The following is a 20,259-nucleotide window of genomic DNA, read 5'->3' on the forward strand; positions in this document are numbered from 1 at the left end:
CTAGCACCTGGTGAGAATGCATGAGCATTTGTTCCGTTATTTACTCATGACCAGAAAGGAGAGGGGTAGCAAGGGTGGAGGTGATGGGCTGGGAGGGAGACAGGGTAGGTGGGCGAGACGGGAGAGTTTGGAACACACTAGCTGTATTGTTCCACTGAGCCAGGAGAGGCCAGGGAGGGGGAGGGCTGGCCGGCAGATGGATTGCTTGGTTCATTCATTCATTCATTCATTCATTCAACAAATGTTTCTTTAATGGCTGCGGTGCATCAGGCTGTATCCTAGGTGCTGGGGATACAAAGATGCATAAGAGTCTAAAGCCAGCTCTGCTGTAAACAGCAGAAGGATAATTTCCAGGGGCCTGGGAACCTGGGTCTGAAGACAGACACCACAGTGCTACTGGATGGCTTTTACCTTGTTATCTTGCTCAGAACTTTCCATGGCTTCTGCTGCCCACAGGACACAGCTCAGACTCCAGCCCAGTGTGTAGGCTCCCGCTGTGTGATTCTACTGTCTCCCCCTGTTCTTCCCCTGCCACGTTTAGGAGGACAGAACTCATCCCCGTGACCCAGGTGCCTGGTCTCTGGGTCTGTGAGCACACCAGTTCCTCTGCGTAGGCTTGCCTCATCTCTGCCAGGGCCATCTGCCTGGTCCCCTGGGGTCCTGCTCAAAATATCGTCTCTTTTGAAAATCTTGTCTTGGGACACCTGGGTGGCTCAGCAGTTGAGCGCCTGCCTTTGGGCCAGGGCATGGTTCTGGAGACCCAGGATAGAGTCCCACATCGGGCTCCCTGCATGGAGCCTGCTTCTCCCTCTGCTTCTCTCTCTCTCTCTCTCTCTCTCTCTCTCTCTCTCTTTGTCTCTCATGAATAAATACATGAAATCTTATAAAAATTAAAAAAAAAATAAAAATCTTTCCTTGGGCTCTCCAGCAGCCCTGTGTTCCCAGCACTGGATTGTACCCTTCCTGGTGACAAGCACCTGTCTCCTTGCATGATGACCTCTCATCACCTGGGCAATGAGCCCCACACGGTGGCCACCCAGCTCGTTGACTAATGCATGGCCCAAGCCAGCTATGGCTTGTTCAGTGAACCGTCACTGAAGGAGAGGATTCTTTCTTTTCCTGGCCTCAGAGCCAACTGGAAGGAGAGAGCAGAGCACATGGGTTTAGGGAGAAGCTGTGGTGTGGTGGGAAGATCGTGGATGGGTGGGTGGGGGGCTAGGCCAACCCATTTTTAATTCTTGCTCTGTCACCAGTGGGACTTTGGATGAGCCACTTCACCTCTACATCTTGGTGTGTTTATCAGTGTGATGGGAGAAACAGCTCTGCCTCCCTGCGCTGTCGTAAGGGTTAGAAATTAGGTCAAGTGCCTAGCATGTGGCAGGCGCTCAACGATCACTGCTATCGTTACAGGACTATATTAAATTCAGGAAGGATGCCTGGTGTCCATCACCGGTGAATGGAAAAATAAAATGTGGTATATGCATATAATGGAATATTGCTCATCATTAAAGAGGAATGAAACAGATACACACTTCAACCATGAAAACAAAAGAACCGGTCTCAGGAGACCCGCAGAGCATGACCCCCATTCGTATGTGAAATGTCCCAATAGGCGAGTCTATAGAGGCAGAAAGTGGATTGGTGAGTGCTTAGGGCTGGGCGAAGAGTAGTGACTGCCAGCGGCTGAGGGGGTTCTTCTAAGGGAGGTGACAGTTTTCTAAAATTGATAGTGGTGATGGTTGTACAGCTCTGAATATACTGAAAACAGTTGAGTTGTACACTTTAAATAGGTGATTTATGCGGTATGTGCGTTTTATCTCCAGCTGTTATTAAAAAAAAAAAAAAAGGTGTCTGGATTCCCAGGACATGCAGAGAACATTTCTATCCAGAGAGAGTCAGAGACGATTTCTGGGGAAAATGAGTAAGTGGGAGAAGCGGCCTAAGGGCACAGCCTCAAAGTTCTGTAGCTGTTGCCCCCTTCCCGCAACTTCTTCCTCAAATGGGACCAACCGCTCTTTCAAAGGAAGAAGTGAGCAACCCAGGGGTTTCACAAGTTTTGATTTCACTCAGCCACAGGCTCCTGGGGCCACCCGGCTTCAGGGGAGAGGGGCTGAGGCACACGTGCCCTGACCTCGGGCTGTGGCACCGAGCCTGGGGCAGGGGGCACCTCCGTTAGGAGAGCACCTGCCGTGCACAGAACAGCCGACGGCGTGGGTTAGGAACCTTCTCCTTTCACTGGCCCCTGTTTGACAAACGAGGAACGTCAGGCTCTACCGAGTGGCCAGTCGTGTCCAAGGTCATTCAAACGAGCACATCGTGGAGCGGGTATTTAAATCCAGATCTGACCCCTAAGGTCACGTTCACTTTAGATGTTGCCTTTCCTTTACATCCCTTCTTACGTAGGAAACATCCAGCGGGTGTAAGACAGATCAGAACAGGGGATCCCTGGGTGGCTCAGTGATTTAGCACCTGCCTTTGGCCCAGGGCGTGATCCTGGAGTCCCAGGACCGAGTCCCGCATCAGACTCCCTGCAAGGAGCCTGCTTCTCCCTGTGCCTGTGTGTCTGCCCCCCGCCCCCTCTCTGTGTGTGTCTCTCACTGATAAATAAAATCTTAAAAAAAAAAAAAGATCGGAATATAAAGCGCCTGAGAAAGGTATTGTGAACTGCACGACTCAAGAGTGGCACGGCTAGCGTCCCCAGCACGTGACTATGTACGTGCGTGCCCCTTTTGTGGCTGTGTCGCATCTTAGTTATCGCCCGCCCACCCGGTCCTGGACGGTTGTGCCTCACTCTGTCCCCCTCTGCTGCCTGAGCCGGGGTCTCAATGGCAGTGAACCACGACAGCAGCCCAGGTCAGCAGACAGAGGTTGGAAGTAATAGTAGAGCTCAGGGCCAGATGTCACTTTGGGAGTTTCTAAAGAGTGACACCGCCTCCGTTCCTCGTTGTTCATCAACCTGGTGCCAACTGTTCTTTAGCTAAAGGCGTTGGCTGCCAGCTTCTCTGGATGTGAAGCTCGGAGCCATGACCCCTCTTCCTGCCAGCCCCCAGGGGGAGGATGCTTCCCAAACGCCCTGGGCGGGACTCCAGGAGACAGTGTCTTTCCTCTAATATCTCTGGGATGACACTTCCATCTGGGTTTCAAGGCACACAGTCCTTGTTTGACGACAACAAGGAGTCCAGAGGTGGGACGCGCCTGATGGCTCACGCACCTGCCACAGGCTGCATCCTACTGGCCACCATGAGTCACGCAGGACCAGCTGCCGCCTGGCTAAGCCCAGGACCACAGCTTTTGGTCATGCTGGCTGCTCTCCACAGCTTTTGATTTTTTTTTTCTAACCCCAAGCATGTGCTCATGGGTCCCTCATCATTCTGTTTCCTGGGCCCAGTGTTCCCTCCCAGGCCCCAGGTGGACTTGTGTGGTGGGCACATGGGAAAGGCTCTGGGCCTCCCAGGCACTGGCTAGCCGTGAGACCTTGAAGATCCTAAACCCTGCAGACCCTCAGTTCCTCACCTGCAGTGGAGACGGGAAGCACCGGGGCGCCTGTGGGAGGCCTGGAGGGAACATGGGGGATAATAGAAGGCATGGGCTTGGCCTCTGCTGTTTGGACTGTCCACGACCAGCTTCCAGCCCCTCCCCACACGAGCTCTGGGACTTAGATTCATGATGCCTCAATTTCTTCATCTGTAAAATGAGGTAACAATGGGACTATATCACCGAGTTGTAAGGATTATGTGGGTTCATGAATGCAAACCGTCTAGCATGCAGCAGGGCTGCCTGGCTAGCTTCAGGTGCCGCTGGTAACGCCTGTGAGTGCCGGTGGGGGACGGGGGGTATGGGGAGGACAGAGCAAGGAGGATCCGGGGTTCATTCCTGCTGGGGTCAGCCTGTCACCAGCCGTGGTTCAGGACAGGAAACGCCCTGCGAGCCTTTGCCCAGGCCGGTGTCTGCCTCAGAAAACAATACAGATTTCCTTGTATTGTGTAGAATGAGATTTCAGAGACAAAAAAAAAAAAAAAAAAAAAAAAAAAAAGACTATCCCATTATCCAAAATCTTAAGCCAAAGTCAATGAAAAATATTAATCTTTATGTTCAATGTTTGCAATAGACGTTATTTCTCCAGCAGTGAGGGCAAAAATGCCAGCTGCCAGGGGCGGAGCTGTGTATTTCTTCCTGAGCCTGGGGACTCGGGGCCAGAGACGGTGGGGGCCAGGGGAGAGTGTGGACAGACAGCGTGCACCCTTCCCGCAGTGCCAGGCAGGGTGCCTGAGCCGGGCCCAGCCTCTCATGCCTGTTTCCTCACTGCAACGGGGCTCTAGTGCCCACCCCAGGGAGTGGTGAGGACCCACGAGGTTCCATGAGAGAAGTCCTTGGCCCCAGCACACAATAGGTCTTCATAAACAGCTGCTGTTAATTCTTATATTAAGTGCAAAGTCATGCTAAAAGCTGAGGGTACTGTTTATTTAGTTATTTATTTATTTTTTAGAGAGGGAGAGAGCAGGGGAGGAGGGGGCAGAGGGAGAGGGAGAGACAGAGTCTGAAGCAGGCTCCACGCCCAGGGCAGAGCCTGATGCAGGGCTCCATCCCACAGCCCTGAGATCATGACCTGAGCCGAAATCAAGACTGGGATGCTTAACCAATGGAGCCCCCAGGTGCCCCCGCCGACATGCACTATTTTAAAACCAAAATGGTGGGGTGTCTGGGGGCTCCATCGGTTAAGCATCTGCCCTCGGCTTAGGTCAGGATCCCAGAATCCTGGTATTGAGCCCCACATTGGGCTCTCTGTTCAGCACGGAGTCTCTTTCTCCCTCTGCTGCTCCTCCTGCTTATGCTCTCTCTCTCTTTCTCTGTTGAATAAATAAATCAAATCTTAAAAAACAACAAAACGATTTAATTCTCCTTGTTTGGAGCGAGTGCAACCCAACCACAGTTAGCTCCACAGTTTACTGCTCTGCTGGCTCAGCTCCACCTGCCTTCCTCTCCAGCAGGTGACCTCGACAGGGCTGCACGGTACCAGGCGCCTGGCCCGCCCAGAGCTCCCCACGGCTGCAATGCAACACGTGGACTAAAAAGAGAATTAACTGGGAACTCCGTGCGGGCAGAAAGTGTACCTTGTAATGTCCACTGTAACCCCGGGGCTTTGCACCCTACCCTGCTGTAGGATGGGAACTCAAGAAATACCAGATATATATGAAAGAGTGAAAGAGACACGCAGACAGGGGAGAGACACACCGACAGGGACAGAGAAAGACACACGTGCACATATGCATGCACAGACCGGGAGGGAGAGCAAGAAGGAAGGACGGAAGGAGCTGCCTCCACCTCCCAGACTCAGACTCTGTCCCCACTCACGGGGACTTGCTTGCAGAAGCTGTAGGATAACTTGAACCAGGAGGCCTCGGAGAGGTGTGGGGTGATTTCTGGGGCTGTTGTATTGGGGGAGGGAAGGAGAGGCGGACAGGTGGAGTCAGAATGTGGTCCCCTTTCTGCTGGCCGGGAGAGGATGGCCTATCTTGGAGGAAAGCCTGAGGCCCGCTGCTCCCTTCCCCTGCTGTTGCCTCGTTTGTCTCCAGGAGTTGACGGCAGGAGCTGCTGCTGAGATACTGGGTGTGTGGCCAGCCTGGTGCAAGACCAGTAAACCTGAAAGCTGCGGGCAATGGCCTCTCCCATTCGTGGCCTCCTGCCGGGTGAGCACTCTGGACAGACCCGCCTCCCTCGTTGTGTCTGGGAAGGCACCCCGTCTTCCACCCCCAGGCCCTTCCCACCCAATGAACTTCAATCACAATCACCATCTCTATCTTAGGTCTGAGCTCCCAGCTGGAGAGAGAGCGAAGCTGCTGTTTGGGGTTCCAGGTGCTCTTGGCTTGGGTCCTCTTGGTGGGCTGTGTGTCTGTCCCACACAGTGAGGAGCACACGAAAGATGCTCAGAAAGCTCTCCTTGAGGATGGCGGGAGACTTAGACTTCCTTTTCAAGCTGCCATCATTTGCTACCACGTGAAATTTGGGCCATCCTTTCACCTTTCCAAGACTGTCTTTCTCGGTCCCTAAAATGAGGATACTGTTTAGGGTTGCTGTTCATTGAGGACCTAGCAGGTGTCAGGCACCTCCTGGACTCTTGCACGACCACCTTCCTGGTTAGGCTTCTCCAGACCCCGTAAGGTTGTCATCCCTAACTTAGCTCACGGATGAGCAAATGGAGATGGGGGAAATGAGGAATCTGCTTGTCCAGGGAGCACACCCCCATCCTTCCCGTCTCCTCACCTGCCCCACTCACAACCTTACAGGGCTGCCTTGAGCACCGTGCACACTGGGGAATGAGCGGGCGTGCTTTGAGGTAGTTGCTCACTGCCACAGAGGCTGAGTATGGATGGGAGGAGTGCAGGCTCTCTGCTCAAATCCTGTTTTTGTTTTTAAGATTTTATTTATTTATTCATGAAAGACACACAGAGAGAGAGGCAGAGACACAGGCAGAGGGAGAAGCAGGCTCCATGCAGGGAGCCCCATGCAGGACTGGATCCTGGGTCTCCAGGATCAGGCCCTGGGCCGAAGGCGGCACCAAACCGCTGAGCCACCCAGGCGTCCCTCAAATCCTTGTTTTTATGCTTACCTGAGAAGTACCCATTCTGAGCCTCAGTCTTTTTGTCTATGATTTATGGATGACGGTGGTGTCTGCCTCACAGGATCGTAGATGAGATTAAATGACAGCGAGTGCATAACACCTGTAGCCCATGGGAAGTGCCTCCTGACTTAGCTGGTGCCGTTGTAATGGTTATTAGAATTCCTGCCTAGGGTCTTGTTTCAAGGAGTCTGTGCCCTGCTCAGTCTGTGGAGATCTTAAACAAGAATTGCTTTCCTTCACTCATTCACCTCGCTGGAAAATACGAATTGAGCCCCCAGCACGTGTCCATATAACTGCACAGGTACCAGAGATACGCAGGTGAGCGTGCCTTGGTCTGCTGAGGAAACAAAGCAAGATGAGAGTTGCAGTGAGATGGGATGGGGCTGGGATACAAAGAGATTGAGCCCCATTAGGCTCCCTTCTACCTCTTCCTGGGAGAATCAGGGCAGGCTTCATAGGGGAGGCAATCCTTGGTCTAAAGGTAGACAACAAGTAGGGGAGGCACAGTGGTTAGGGAGGAACAGGCATTCTTGGATGCAAAAGTCTGACGCCAGAGAGATCACATGTGACAGGGAAACACCAGGGAGCCTCTGGACAGTGTATCAGGGGCAGGGAGAGGTGGTAAGGCTGGGGGCAGGGAAAGTAATTTGGAGCCATTGAAACAATCCAGGTGAAAAATGGTTAGTAGGTGATTGGGAGAGTGGCAGATGGGGCAGACGGGTGGTGCTGAGGTTTGATGAGACGCTGAAGAAAGAGATGGCCCACGCTGGGTCCTAGCCTGGGGGTCTGGATGCAAGGGGGTGGTTTCTCCTGAGAAAGTGACCACGGGGGAGGGGCAGGGTTGTGTGTGTGTGTATGTGTGTGTGTGGCGGGGGGTGAATTCATTCTGGCATGTGTTGAATTTGCGATGCTTATGAGACATTCAGGTCAGGAACTCGTTGGGTGGCCATATATGTGAATCTGTGGCAGTGGCCAGACCTGGTGAGGAGCAGGGCTGGAGCTGGAGTGCTCGGTGCATATTTGATAGCTTGAGACAGGGACATAGATGAGATAGCCCATGGAAAGTGTGTAGAGTTAGAAAAGAAGGCAAACATTGCCAATATTTAACTTTCTGGGAGAGGGAGAGGAGCCCACCAGCAGAAACTGGGAAGGAAAGTTGCTAAGACAGTTTTTGAGAAGAAGAAAGTGGAGCGGTGTCATGTACCATAGAGGCCAAGTGGGATAAGAACCTCTTCCAGGATGCCCTCTCTGCCCACCCTCCGGTAGCACTGAACATGTGTAACTCCCAGTTTGTGTAAGTTCTGTGCTTCTAAGTGTCTTGCTTTATTGACTAATAGGCTCAACACAGTGTTTTGTTTTATTAACTAATAGGCTCATTCTGTTTGTCTTGCTGTCTTAGCTACATTAAGCCAGAGATGATCTCTGAGTATTTGGTGAATAAATGAGTGTGTGAACGAATGAATACATACACGAATGTCACAGAACACAGAGCCTGGCTCAGGGTTGTGCCAATGGCAGGTAGAGGTCAGAATGTTAGGTATACACGGAGCAGAATCCAACTGGACTTTCTCCATGTGTAAAGTTCAAGTTGATGGATTAATGGGACGTGTAATTGGAAAACTCCTTCCATGATCTGAGTAGAGTTCTAGGCAGTAAATGAGAAAGACAAAGTCCCTGTTCTTGTGGAACTTACTTCCTACTGGAGGAGACAGACCATAGACAAGAAACCAAGAGAGAAGCAAGATCGTGTGATTTTGGTAAATGCTTAGATGGCAATAATGGAACAATGTGGAACGAAATAACTTGAGGTGAAAGTAGGATGGGGGAGAGTGTTTCTTTAGAAAGCATTCTCGAGGAGGCTTCTCCAGGGAGATGGCCCTTGAGCTGAGGCCTGATAGACAGAAGGAGCCAGTGTGAGGCCTCAAACTTGGCCGATGGAGCAGAAACCAGCATGACAAGGGTCTCTCACACCAGTGAGGTCGGGCAGGTAGACAAGAGCCACACCACCACTTGCAGGCAGTGGGAATGAGTTTGGATTCATTGTTAGTGCAGAAGGAGGACACAGAACAGGGATCATTGGAATGCCGGGCTCTTGTGTATGTCATCCAACGTGGTGGCATGGGCTAGGGTGGTGAGCAGCAGACATGGAGGGATGTAGGTGGACTAGTGAGATCCTGAAGAGTGGCGAGTGGAGTGGAGGAGCCATGCAGCCTACCCTGCAGCAAGTGTCTAGAAGGGGAGGTGCCTGGAGGGGATGGAGGGGAGTCTCTTGAGGGAGCAGGAAGAGCAATGAATCTGGGAATGGGGACATCTGAGCCCAACCTGGGGCACTCCCCGTGGCTGAGACGTGGACACTGGACTGGGTCATTGCCAAGGGCCCTTTCGGCTCTAGCATTCTTGGTCCCTGTCAATCACTGGGACATCCAAACAGGGAAGTGTCAGAGCAGCTGCTGTTGAGGCTGATTTCACAGAGCAACGGCCTGGGTCCCTATCTCCCGGGTGCTCAGCCCTGGGACGATGTTATAGACCTATCTCCATCTCTTATCTGCCCCACAGGGATGTTGGCCAAGCCCAGTTATCAGGCAGTTGGTTAGCCCAAGAGGTCTAGCTCCTGGAGGACATCACTCCTGTGGGGGCAGAGCTTCGAACAAACTAGAAGGGACTTCCCAGCCTGTTATGGTTTAAAGGGAGAAGTGGGGGGGGACCTCCGGCCTGGACTGAACCTCTCTTTCTGTGTCCATATTTCCTGACCTGCTGACCCTGGATTCTTTTCCAGGAGGTCCTCAAGCCCATTCCTTTAGGACACCCCCCTGTGCCAACCCCCGACCACCAATGGCACTAACTGTAAATTTCATCTTGGGAAGGAGTGGGTCTTGATGCTCCACAACATCTTCTTATTACTCTTCTATGCTGTATGACAAATTGACACAAATTTAGCAACATTTGTAGCTTGCGAGGCAGGGGGAGAATGCACTGGTCAGAAGGCCCTAAGTGGGCCTCATGTGGGTTCAGGTCAACCTAAATTATGTCATTGGTACCAAATATGGACACTGGTCTCTTGAGAGTTTGATTAATGTGGGTCAGTCCCAAAGACCTGCATCACTTCTAGACCTAGTAACGCGAGTAGCTGTCATTTATTGAGCAGTGACTAAATGCCAGTTCCTGTGCTAAATGCTGCATTAGTCAGGGCTCTTCATGGCAGGCAGACATACCTCTCCCTGGCTGATCTGAGCAGAAAAATGAGTTTATTAAAAGGGAACGAGTTAGCTCATACAATTAAAGGAAAGGCTAGAGAACCAGAGCCAAAACCAGGCCACAAGATGGGTGTGGAGAGGCGCCGGCTGCTGCTGCTGCTGCTGCTGTGATTCAGGCTCTGTGGCTGGCAGTGTAGTGCCTGGACCCTGGATCCCTCTTCCAGTGCTGCCACCCCAGGAACTGGGTCTCACCATTGCACCACGAGGGAGAGGTCTTCTTGGTCATGAGCTCCAGATTCGAAGTCGTGGCTGGGTGGTCCCATTCGATAGAGCCTAGTCATATGCCTGAGCTGCAAAGGAGGCTGGGAATCTATCTGGCACTTTCTTTTCAAGAATGAGAGGCTTGCCCCCTCCCCCAAGATTCACAGGAAGTGGAATTCTAGAAACCAGGAGGCAGTGAGGGGGCTGGGTAGCTCGCAGCATGTCTGCGACACATACACACTATCTCATTTGTTCCTTCTGACTACCCTGTAAGGTAGATATAGTTACCCCCACTTTATAAACAATGATCATGAGGTATACAGAGAAGTTAAGGAACGTGTCCAGGGTCGCACAGCTATGGAACGGCAGACCCTAGATTCGTACTTGGACTGACTCCAGCACCCACAACCCCATCCACTGCTCTAACCCCTCACTGGATGTTGATGAAATGGAATTTCTAGGGTCACTAAGCTGTGGATTTCAGGCCCCGGATTGTGTGACCCAAAGGAGAGACTTCCCTCTCAGTTGAGGTACCTGAGCAGCAACTGGCCTCCAAGAATCGGCTCGATCCTGTCATCGTCTCACTCTAATAGCCTTGTCCAACATGTGAAGTGGCCTTGCAGGGAGGGCCTGGGGCTGGGGGTGAGCAGAATGCAGCTCAAAGCTCCTTGATAGGCTGTTTTTGAGTTATTTCCTGACTCCTGCATTCTATTCCCTTAAGTCAGTGGACATGGTGGGAAGGATATCTCCATTTTTTGGCTCAAGGTGGGATGTACTCAGGGCACCTGGGTGGCCCAGTCGGTCAAATGACTTGATTTGGGCTCTAGTTGTGATCTTGGGGTCCTGGGATCGAGCCTCGTGTTGGGCTCCGTGCTCAGTGGGGAGTCTGCTTCTCTCCCTCTGCCCGTTCCTCTGCTCTTACGTACACAAATAAAATAAATCTTAAAAAAAAAAAAAGATAGGTTGTGCTCCTCCATGTTTTCCTCACCCCTTTCCAATGTGTACTCTGTTAACTTTAGTTGTGCAAGAGAGGACACTGTCCCCAGCTTAGGCCAAGGTCATTCTATCGCCACACCTTTGCTCATGTCCAGAACACTCTGTGTCCTTCCCTTTTGTTCACCATCCATCTATCCGGAAGAGAGTCAGCTCCTTGTTTTCATGGAGATTTTTGTTTCTAAAAATGGCAAAGTGGGACGCCTGGGTGGCTTAGCAGTTGAACATCTGCCTTCGGCCCAGGGCATGATCCTGGAGACCCTGGGGTCGAGTCCCACATCGGGCTCCCTGCATGGAGCCTGCTTCTCCCTCTGCCTGTGTCTCTGCCTGCCTCTCTCTGTGTCTCTCATGAATAAATAAATAAAATCTAAAAAAAAATGGCAAAGTGATACACAATCTTGTAAAAATATTCTTACTTATAGGTGCTTTTATTTCCAAAGGAGAGTCTCCAAAGAGTGAAATTGAGCAAGTGATATATGCACCTTTAATCTTAATAGAAATTGACAGATTTATTTCCCAAATGTCTGCAGCAGTTCACATTCCCATGGGTGAAGCAGGAGAGCTGTGCATTTTGGAAAAGCTCCCAGGGAGATTCTGAAGTGCAGCCCAGGTAAGAACTCCCCAGTTCAGAGCAGTCCCACAGTGGCCCCCAGGCTCCTGAAAGGGGTGTCAGAAGAGAATCTGGAAGTGAATGAGTGGGCTCTCTAGGGAAGTGAGGAAACACTTCTTATCAGCCCTCTCATATCCCTCGGGCTGGGGCAAACCCTCCTGTCTCTGGGGAACTTCCTCCAAGACTCTTCTATAAAATGTAACTATGATATGGAGCAAAGGAGAGTCTGAGCTTTGTGAATTTCTCAGGACCCAGGAGGACCTCTGAGTGGGTAAGTGCTTTCCCTGTTGCAGTGGAGCTGACTTTGGGTAAGTGTTCACTCTCTGGGGAGACAAGTGGTCTAGGCTGAGAAGTTAGGGAGGGCTAGCTGGGACTGTGTGTGGCTTCCAGGAGTCAGCAGGGATGAGACTTCCCATCCCTGCCTTTCATACTCCTTCTGAGGCATGTGAAAGCTCTCCCTGGCTGGGGAAAGCATGGCAGTGTGTGTGACTTTCAGAGCTTTGAGCAAGGGACATGCTCCCTAAGCACTATGTGCTCCTGGAAAGGCCAACCAACACTGATTCTCAGTTCTCTCTTGTTTCACAGACTCTGAAGGGCCTGTTAAGTATAAACATATAAAGTTAGTACTCCCTTCTTCATGTGAAGCCCATAGGAAAACCAGCCTTGGCTACGTGTCCATTCAGAAAGGGTCCCAGCATCCTGGGGCTTCAGGGGCTTCTTGTCATGCCTTCTCTTTCTCTACCCCACTCCCAAGGTGTGTGACTATGTGTGTGACACACTGTATTCTTCATTGCAGGACAAAGCCAAGATGAAAGTCCCCCTACTTCTGGCTCTTCTATTTGGGGTAGTTTCAACTCTTCATCTGAGTAAGTCTCTTTGGCCTTCAGTCTTTGTCTGCTTTGCTCTTTCCTAGGGTAGATGGGGCTAGAGACATAGAGCCACTTCCTTCTGTGGCCTTCCCCTACATCAAGATCTTTGCACACCTAGAGAAGAGAAGCAGAGGCTCTAGAGCCAGGAGCTGAAGGGACTCCTCAGGACATCTGTGTCTACGGTCTCAATTCCATCATGACATTCTCATTGTTGTCCTTTCTGTGTAATACCAATGATGAATATAATCATAGCTTCCTTCTACTTTGAGCTCACTGAGTGTGTCATGCTGAGTATTTTCTATACATTATCGCCTTTAAACATCATAGCATCCCCCTGAGGTATATGGTATCATGTACCCATATCAGACACGAAAATATAAACCTCGTAGGTGATGGGCCCAGTACCCAAACCCACAGCTGCCTGAATCCTTGCTCTTAACACCGTGACCTCTTGTGGGTGTTTTGTGTGGGGGAGGTGTCTCCTGTTGGATGGGTTCCAGGTTCCTCTCTTTCCAGGAGTGAATGCTCTGCCGCCTGGGGCCAGGCGGACGCTGTCCGTGGTGCTGGGGAGGAACAGGGGTAGATGTGAGGAGGGCACTTTAGGCCTTTCTCCCTGCTAGGGACTGTGAAATCTAACTCTGAGAGCTTCTTGGGAGATGAGATCACGCCTCAGGATGGGGAGATGCCAGAAAATGAGCCAAAGGAGGCCCCTACAGGGGAGATGACGCTGCTGGAGGAAAAAGAGGAGGGGTACTCTGGAACGGAAGATGACCCTGAGGAGGAGGGAGCTGTAGAGTGTGACTCAGCCCTGGATAAGGAGGAGGAGGACTTTCAGTGCCCTAAAGAAGAGGACATAGTGAGACTGGAGGGCAGCCCTGGGTGCAAAAACTGTCCACGTTTCCTCCTGGTGAGGCATTTCAAGAAATTTAATAAAGCTCAGGTGAGTGGTCTGAGGCTGAAGCTGGGGGTGGGGGTGGGGATGATGTCTCCAGCCTCTGCATCACTATTTGCCTCACTGAAGAGCCTCGGCAGCGGGGGTGGGGGGGGGGTGGGGGGGCGGTATTGGGGAGGGGGGCTGGGGCCCGCACAGGTGTCAAGGTAAGAGGGGAGAGGCATGTAGAAACAGAAGTGGCATTTTGACCTCCAGCCTTGAAATGGCCGTGGAGGTGGGCATGGGGGTGGAAAAGATGAATTTTGGAGGTTTAGAGACCCAAGACTAAGGTCACATGAATTCCTTTGAGGGGGCACTCCATTCTTTCTCTTTTATCCTGCCCTGCAGCGTGTTTGCCGGAGGTGCTACAGAGGCAACCTCGCCTCCATCCACAGTGCCGGCTCAAATTGCCAGATTCAGAACACAGTCAGATGTCTCAACCAGGGCCAAGTCTGGATTGGAGGCACGGTCAGAGGCTGGGTAAGAGGTGTTCTAGCTCTAAGTGGGGAGCACTCTTAACCCCAGCCAGTGCTCACCTTGCTGCAGATCTGTCTGTGCTTCCCCTCCGATCCTCCAAAGAACTGGGGACAGACAGACAGCTCGGGCAAGACACCCAGGAGGCTGCCTAGGCCCTGGGAGGAGCCAAGGATTTGGGGCCAAGTTCTGCTCAGCCTCTGACTCACACCCTATATGACTTGGGTGAGACCATGAGCCTGGCTCCACCTCTCTAGGCTGGGGCTGGAGGTCCTTCTTGCTTCTTGTTAAAGCCAGAAGGATGTGAGTGTCCCTGCCATGCATAGAATGTGATGATGAAGATCACTGTGGAACAGCACTGCAGTTGACCAGGACAGTGTCCATCATGGCCCAATAGTCAAGGGCATATGCCTGGTGGGATAGTTTTAGCTCCGCCTATCTACTTTCCCTTTGCCACCAGAACCCCTCTCCTGCCCCAACCACCTCTTCTGCTCTAGGGTCCCTTCAGACATTTCTCCTGGGTTGATGGCAGTGGCTGGAACTATGCAACCTGGGCTGCTGGCCAACCTGCATTCTATAGTGGCAGATGTGTGTCCTTCTGTACCAAAGGTGAGGTGGGAGTGAGGATGAGGGATGGGAAGGCTGGGTGGGAGGGGGCCCTAGGAGGGCCTCATGGAAGGAGTGCTGGGAGGGGACTGCACCCCCATGGGAAGGGCCTGCTGAGTCTTGAGACTCCTCGCTGGAGGCAGGAGTGGGTTGGGGTGGGGTAGGGGTTGGGGGAGGCCTTTCTGTGGCTGAGTCAAGGGGAACCAGAGGCTTAAGTCCCCTTCTTGTTGTCTTCACAGGAGGCCGCTGGCGTATAAATAGATGTGGAAGGCGGCTCCCCTTCATCTGTGCCTACTAAACTGGACCCAGCCAGGAGTCCAGAGCACCGGCTCCTGGGTAGCTGCCTCCTCTCCCCACGTGCTGTCCCTGCTTCTAGCCCCCAGCAATAAAACTGCTTTCCTGAAACTGACTTCTTTTTTCCTCTGGTCATCACTTTCTCTGCTTAGCCCCACCCATGAACTTTCTGCCCTACGATGACCGCCCCTCCCCACTCCACTGTCTCTCAGAACAAGGAGGCTGGAACATGGGGTGGGATCCATGGGGCCTTCCTGAGGATGGAAGAATGGATTCACTTAGCTCTTTTTACACAACATCCAATTACTGGCGCCTGCATAGCAGGTGCTATCAGGACCCCACCAGTTCCTTCATTGCAGGTGGACTCTCTATGTCCCCCATGCTTGCACTGCCACACCTAAGGGCCTTTTTTCCTTCCCACAGACTGTGGCTGCCTGAATGAGCCAGAGAAGTAACATGTCCCTGGAATAGCCCACAACTCACAGGAGTGGGAGTAAGAGTGCCTCAGTCCCCTGCCCTCACAATGTATTGGGCATTGTTTCCAAGGGTTTCCCAGTGGGATTAACTTCTAGTTGTCCGCTGAGGCAGCTGGCTTTGTAGCACCCATGTTTTGGGCTGTTTTTCTCATCCATCTGAATTCTCCTCTTCCTTACAAATGTCCTTGCACCTCCCAAATAAGTTACTTGCACTCAAATCTTTGTCTCAGGGCCTATATCTGGGGAAACTCAGTATAAGACAACATGCTATTTGTCCAACTCTATATAAAGACGTGGACACATAAGACACAGGTTCCTGCCATTCAGGAACATATGGTTGTTTATAATTGAAGCACAACAGCAGCTACTAATTTTTACTGCTTATTGCACACTCACCAAGTACCCCCTGCTGTGGCAGGCACTTTAGAGAGATGACCTTGTGTGATCAAGAATTATTACCCCAGGGCAGCCCGGGTGGCTCAGTGGTTTAGTGCCGCTGTCAGTCCAGGACCTGATCCTGGAGACCCAGCGTCGAGTCCCATGTTGGGCTCCCTGCATGGAGCCTGCTTCTCCCTCTGCCTGTGTTTCTGCCTCTCTCTCTCTCTCTCTCTCTCTTTCCCTGTGTCTCTCATGAATAAATAAATAAAATCTTAAAAAAAAGAATTATTACCCCATTTTACAAAACCAGGCTCAGAGAAATAATGGCTGATGCAAAGATTTGCCCAAACATCCGAATGTGGCTGATGTTGTGACTTGGCTCTGTTCCAGAGAGTGCTCTTTCAATCATTAGGATCCTGTGGCTGGTAGCACTGGCTGCTTCCAGGACATGGTGGTCTAGGGATGGAGCATAGTGGAGAGGCAAGACACACTCCCTTACCCCTGGGTTCATCTTGAAGCATAGGACTCCAACCCAGCTGGACATGAGGGAATCCCAATCGGAAGTGGCATTCCGAATCCTTGCTCCACCAAGGAGGTGAGCAGAAAGTAAGGAGTCAATGCCCTAAAGCCCCCATTCCTCCTGGATTCCTCATATACAGAGAATTACAGGTGGCTCTAGAGTCCTAGAGGAAAATCAAGAACCTTAATATGTTTTGAGAGTGGCCCAGATTGGAGAAGCCATTTGCTCAAGGTTACACAGCTAATGGAGAAAGACAAATCCAGCTGAAGCCCACTGTAACTGCTGTTCTATGACAGTCTGCTGACTTCAAAGATGGTGGAATTCTGGAAACAGTCTTCCAGGTTCAGCCTTGGGCCGGGTGCTCTGGCCGATGCTACTGAAGTAGAACTTTCACTTCTTGTCCTCATCAACTATATTCTGCTGTGGGAAGGCATGGCTTCCCCTTATTCCAAAATGTGTAATAAAGAGTAACAGTCTTTCCCATTTATTAAGCATTTACTAAGTGCCAGGCTTTATGCTAAGTGGTAAGTGGACTTTGTCTTGTTCCTCGTAAGTCTCTTCTGTTGGGGCTGTGTGTTGTGACAGAAGCAGGTCTTCTAGTCCACAGAGATCCTCTGTAGGGGGATTAATGTCAAGAAAGAGCCATGAAAGAGCCTTTGGGTGCCTGGAAACATTCTGTGTCTTGACCTGGGCATGATCCCACGGGTATATTCACTCTGTAAAAGTCCCCTGAGCAGTCCACTCTCTAGTACACTTTATTGGATGCATGTTATATGTCCACAAGGAGAGTTTTTAAAAAGTAAAAATAAAATAAGAGGACTGGCTTTACATCCCCAAATATGGATTTGTGTGTCATTTTCCATCTTCAACAAGATGCTAACTCAGCTCTGTAAAGCTAACTTGCATCATTTGAGAATCCCTGGAGTTCCTTGTACTGTGCAAAGCATAGAGCAGGAGCTCAATCAACATTCAGTGCTTATTTGTTGGTTGGGGTCACATTTCCAGTCCTGGTTTCCTGATAAGCGCCACCTCCCAACTCCATATGCCAGGCCCTGTTCTGGGAGTTTTATTCATTAGATAGAGGTGCTGTCATGAGCCTTCGCTTTCAGATGAGAAAACAGAGCCACGGAAGGGCTGGCTTTGGGCTCATGATTCCATGACACACCACACTAAACTGCCCTTCAAGAGAGAGAGACCCACCCTCTGCACAATGTGGAACTGGGCTGAATCTTGAGATGAGAGGCAGTGTCTGAAACCCTTGTGAATATAAATGCAAACAGTAAGGCAGAGGATTAGAGCCTCATGGATGCTGAACACGTTGGCACCACTGGCTAGAATGTCTGAGGCTAATCCAGTTGGGCATATCAAAGAAAGCAAGGATGTGGGAGTCAGACAAGGGTCACACATGCCAATCCTTGCCAGTTGCGTCTACTTGGGCAAGTCATTCAACCTCTCTGAGCTCATGCAGTAGATATATAGACTAGAGATGACAATACCTAATTTGCAGGATGATTTTAAGACTTAAGTAAGTAGAATCGCGGGTATAAAAGCCTTGAGGAAATGCAGTGTTTTGTTCATGGTGGACAAAATATTATTTTTTAACAAGGCAAACCTCACTGTGGTCACTGAAGAGGTAATTGAAGTCAATGGACTGTCTGCCCAGGGTTTGTATGTAAAGAAAATGGGGGAGAACACAGAGAGGGGCGAGTTGTAGAGAAGGGAGGTCCGAGAGAGGAAGCAGAGGGAAGGCAGCTATGGGACACAGCTAAGAAGCTGGAAGACCTTGGGTTTAGGCTTGTCTCTGACTTGCTATATCTCAAGCCCTCTGAGCCGTCATTCCTTCAGCTATGTTGGTTAAAGGTGCTAGCTGACTTTACTGGTCACCCCAAAGGGTGCAATGATATCTCTGGCTGGGCCCTGGGATGGGCAAGAAAAATGGGGAGGGGGTCCAGCCCTTCCACTGAAGAGATCACAAGTTCAAAATCTGGAGATGGGGTTTTGGGAGCTTGGAACTGGCCCAGCCCCCAGGCCCCGAATTAGGAAGAGAAGCTAAGAGTCAAGTCTGTTGGGCCAGGGAGATAATGGGCAGGGCTGTTACTCTGCAATCGGGTGCAGAAATGAACCCTCAGACACTTCTCCATTTGCGGGTACTCTTGAGACAGCAGAGGAGGGGAGGGCCCAGGCCTTTTCACCTTCTGGGCTACCTGTTCCTGGTGCTCTGTGTACTGGAGGGCTGGACTGGAATCTGAGAATCAAATATGCACACTCATGAGGATGTGGCTAGGATGGCACAGAGTTGAAACACCCACCCCGACAAGTCCTCTAGCCCTTGGTGGTGATATCCAGCAAAATCAGGGCTCAGCACTTGCTGGTCTCTCCTTGGATTGCAGTGAATTTGGCCAGAGCTTGATTGATTAAAATTTTGCTATTTTGTTCATCATGGGGTTTTGCATTTATTTTGATTTTTAAGAGAGATTACATTAAAATACTGTTTCTCTTGACTATTGTTTCTCTTGACTACTCTTGCCCTCTTAAATTTTACAACTGAGACAAATGCCTTGCTCATATCCTCCCAGTCCCGACCCTGGTGGTGGTAGAGAGCTGGTGGGAGATAGGGAGTAAGGATGGGTTGAAGGGTGGCCTAGAGTGTCTGCATCCTTCATGACTCTGCATGAAGTTTCCCATTCCAGCTGCTGCCTCCTGGCCAGAAGATATGCCTTGAGATTGGAAACAAATGGCATGTTCTAGATCAGTGATCCTCAGCTGGGGCAATTTAGCTCCCCAGAAGACATGTGGGAATGTGGGAAGACGTTTTTGATCATCATGACTGGGGGAGGTGCTACTGACATCTAGTGGGTAGAGGCCAGGGAGGCTGCTAAACTTATTACAATGCACAGGACAGCCTCCCCCACAGCAAAGATTATTTCACTCCAAATAGCAACAGCGCAAAAGTTGAGAACCTTGATCTAGATCCACAGCATAAAAGAATGAGCATAATTTTTTACATATTAGAGATGAGAAAGAGAGGGAGAGAAGGCAAGAAAGTGAAGGAGAGAGAGAGACAGAGATGGAGAGTCAGAGAGAGAGAAGAGTTTTGAGCCAAAAAGACTTAGAAATACCCGTTCTCCTAATTCCTGTGCAACCTTGGCAAGCTGTTTTCCCTCTCTAAATCTCATTTTTTCCCATCTGTGAAGTAAGGATAACCATACCTTCTCATGGTATGAAGGTGAGGAATGGAATCAGGGATGTGATGCATGTAAGTACCTGGTCTAGATAAGCACTCAGGAGGGCTGAGGCTCCCCTGGCCTCCTATCTACTCCCCACATGGTCTCCCAAAGACCTGGGATTCCCCCTCCCTCATTAGCTGGGGTATTGACCAGAAGGCTGCTCCTGGCATTAAGGAGTATTTTTCAGGCTGGGACACTTTAGAGACAGTAATAATGCCTGTACTGGGGTCTTTCTGAGCACACCAGCGTGTCTGGGTGCCCACATATGAAGTGGGCCCCAGGAGGCAAGTCTCTGCAATCCCAGCAGACAGCAGAGCTCAAGGGTGGGGGACTGAGCAAGACTTTTATTGGCTCCTCTGCTCCTCACCCCAGCCTGGGGTAATCATCCTGGTCACTTCCCACTTCCCCAGAAGCCCAGTATAAGAGCTGCCTCTGGGGCGCAGTAGTCAGACACACTGACAGAGGAGGCCTCAGACTCCTGAAGGTGAGTTCTTGGCTCAATATGGCACGGACCTTGGAAGCCTGTCCTCAGGACTATATTGACCACCATCCTTTCCCCTCATCCCCCACTGTGAATGAAAGTGCTCTGACCCTGAGCAGGCCTATTCCTGCAGGCCAAGGGTCTGAGCTAAGGGCTATCCCAGGGAACTGTGATGGGGCTTTCAGGAAAAAGGGACTTTTGTCCCATGTCCTTTTCCTAATTCTCTAGCTTGGGGTCTGTTCACTGGGGAGGAAGGAGTGCTCTAATCAATACTTTGCCCCTTAATCAAGCAGTTAAACAGCATTTCATACACTGTGTGCCAGGGG

At 50.9% G+C, this 20,259-nt stretch overlaps 1 protein-coding gene across 2 annotated transcripts; it reads left to right on the forward strand.

Annotated features, from left to right (window-relative positions):
- The first annotated feature begins 11,844 nt into the window (after positions 1 to 11,844).
- On the forward strand, positions 11,845 to 14,966 carry LOC102156778 (bone marrow proteoglycan-like). Of its 2 annotated transcripts, none has more exons than XM_038563243.1 (6): positions 11,845 to 11,948; positions 12,474 to 12,543; positions 13,263 to 13,486; positions 13,826 to 13,957; positions 14,449 to 14,560; positions 14,797 to 14,966. In XM_038563243.1, the coding sequence occupies exons 2-6, from the start codon at positions 12,486 to 12,488 to the stop codon at positions 14,853 to 14,855; spliced, it is 585 nt and encodes a 194-aa protein (XP_038419171.1). In that variant the 5' UTR covers positions 11,845 to 11,948; positions 12,474 to 12,485; the 3' UTR covers positions 14,856 to 14,966. The 2 variants fall into 2 exon arrangements, with proteins under 2 accessions (XP_038419171.1, XP_038419170.1); XM_038563242.1 differs by having other exon boundaries at positions 11,850 to 11,948; positions 13,167 to 13,486.
- The last annotated feature ends 5,293 nt before the right edge of the window (positions 14,967 to 20,259 follow it).

The sequence above is a fragment of the Canis lupus genome, chromosome 18, assembly GCF_011100685.1.
Source record: "Canis lupus familiaris isolate Mischka breed German Shepherd chromosome 18, alternate assembly UU_Cfam_GSD_1.0, whole genome shotgun sequence".
Lineage (NCBI taxonomy): Eukaryota > Metazoa > Chordata > Mammalia > Carnivora > Canidae > Canis > Canis lupus.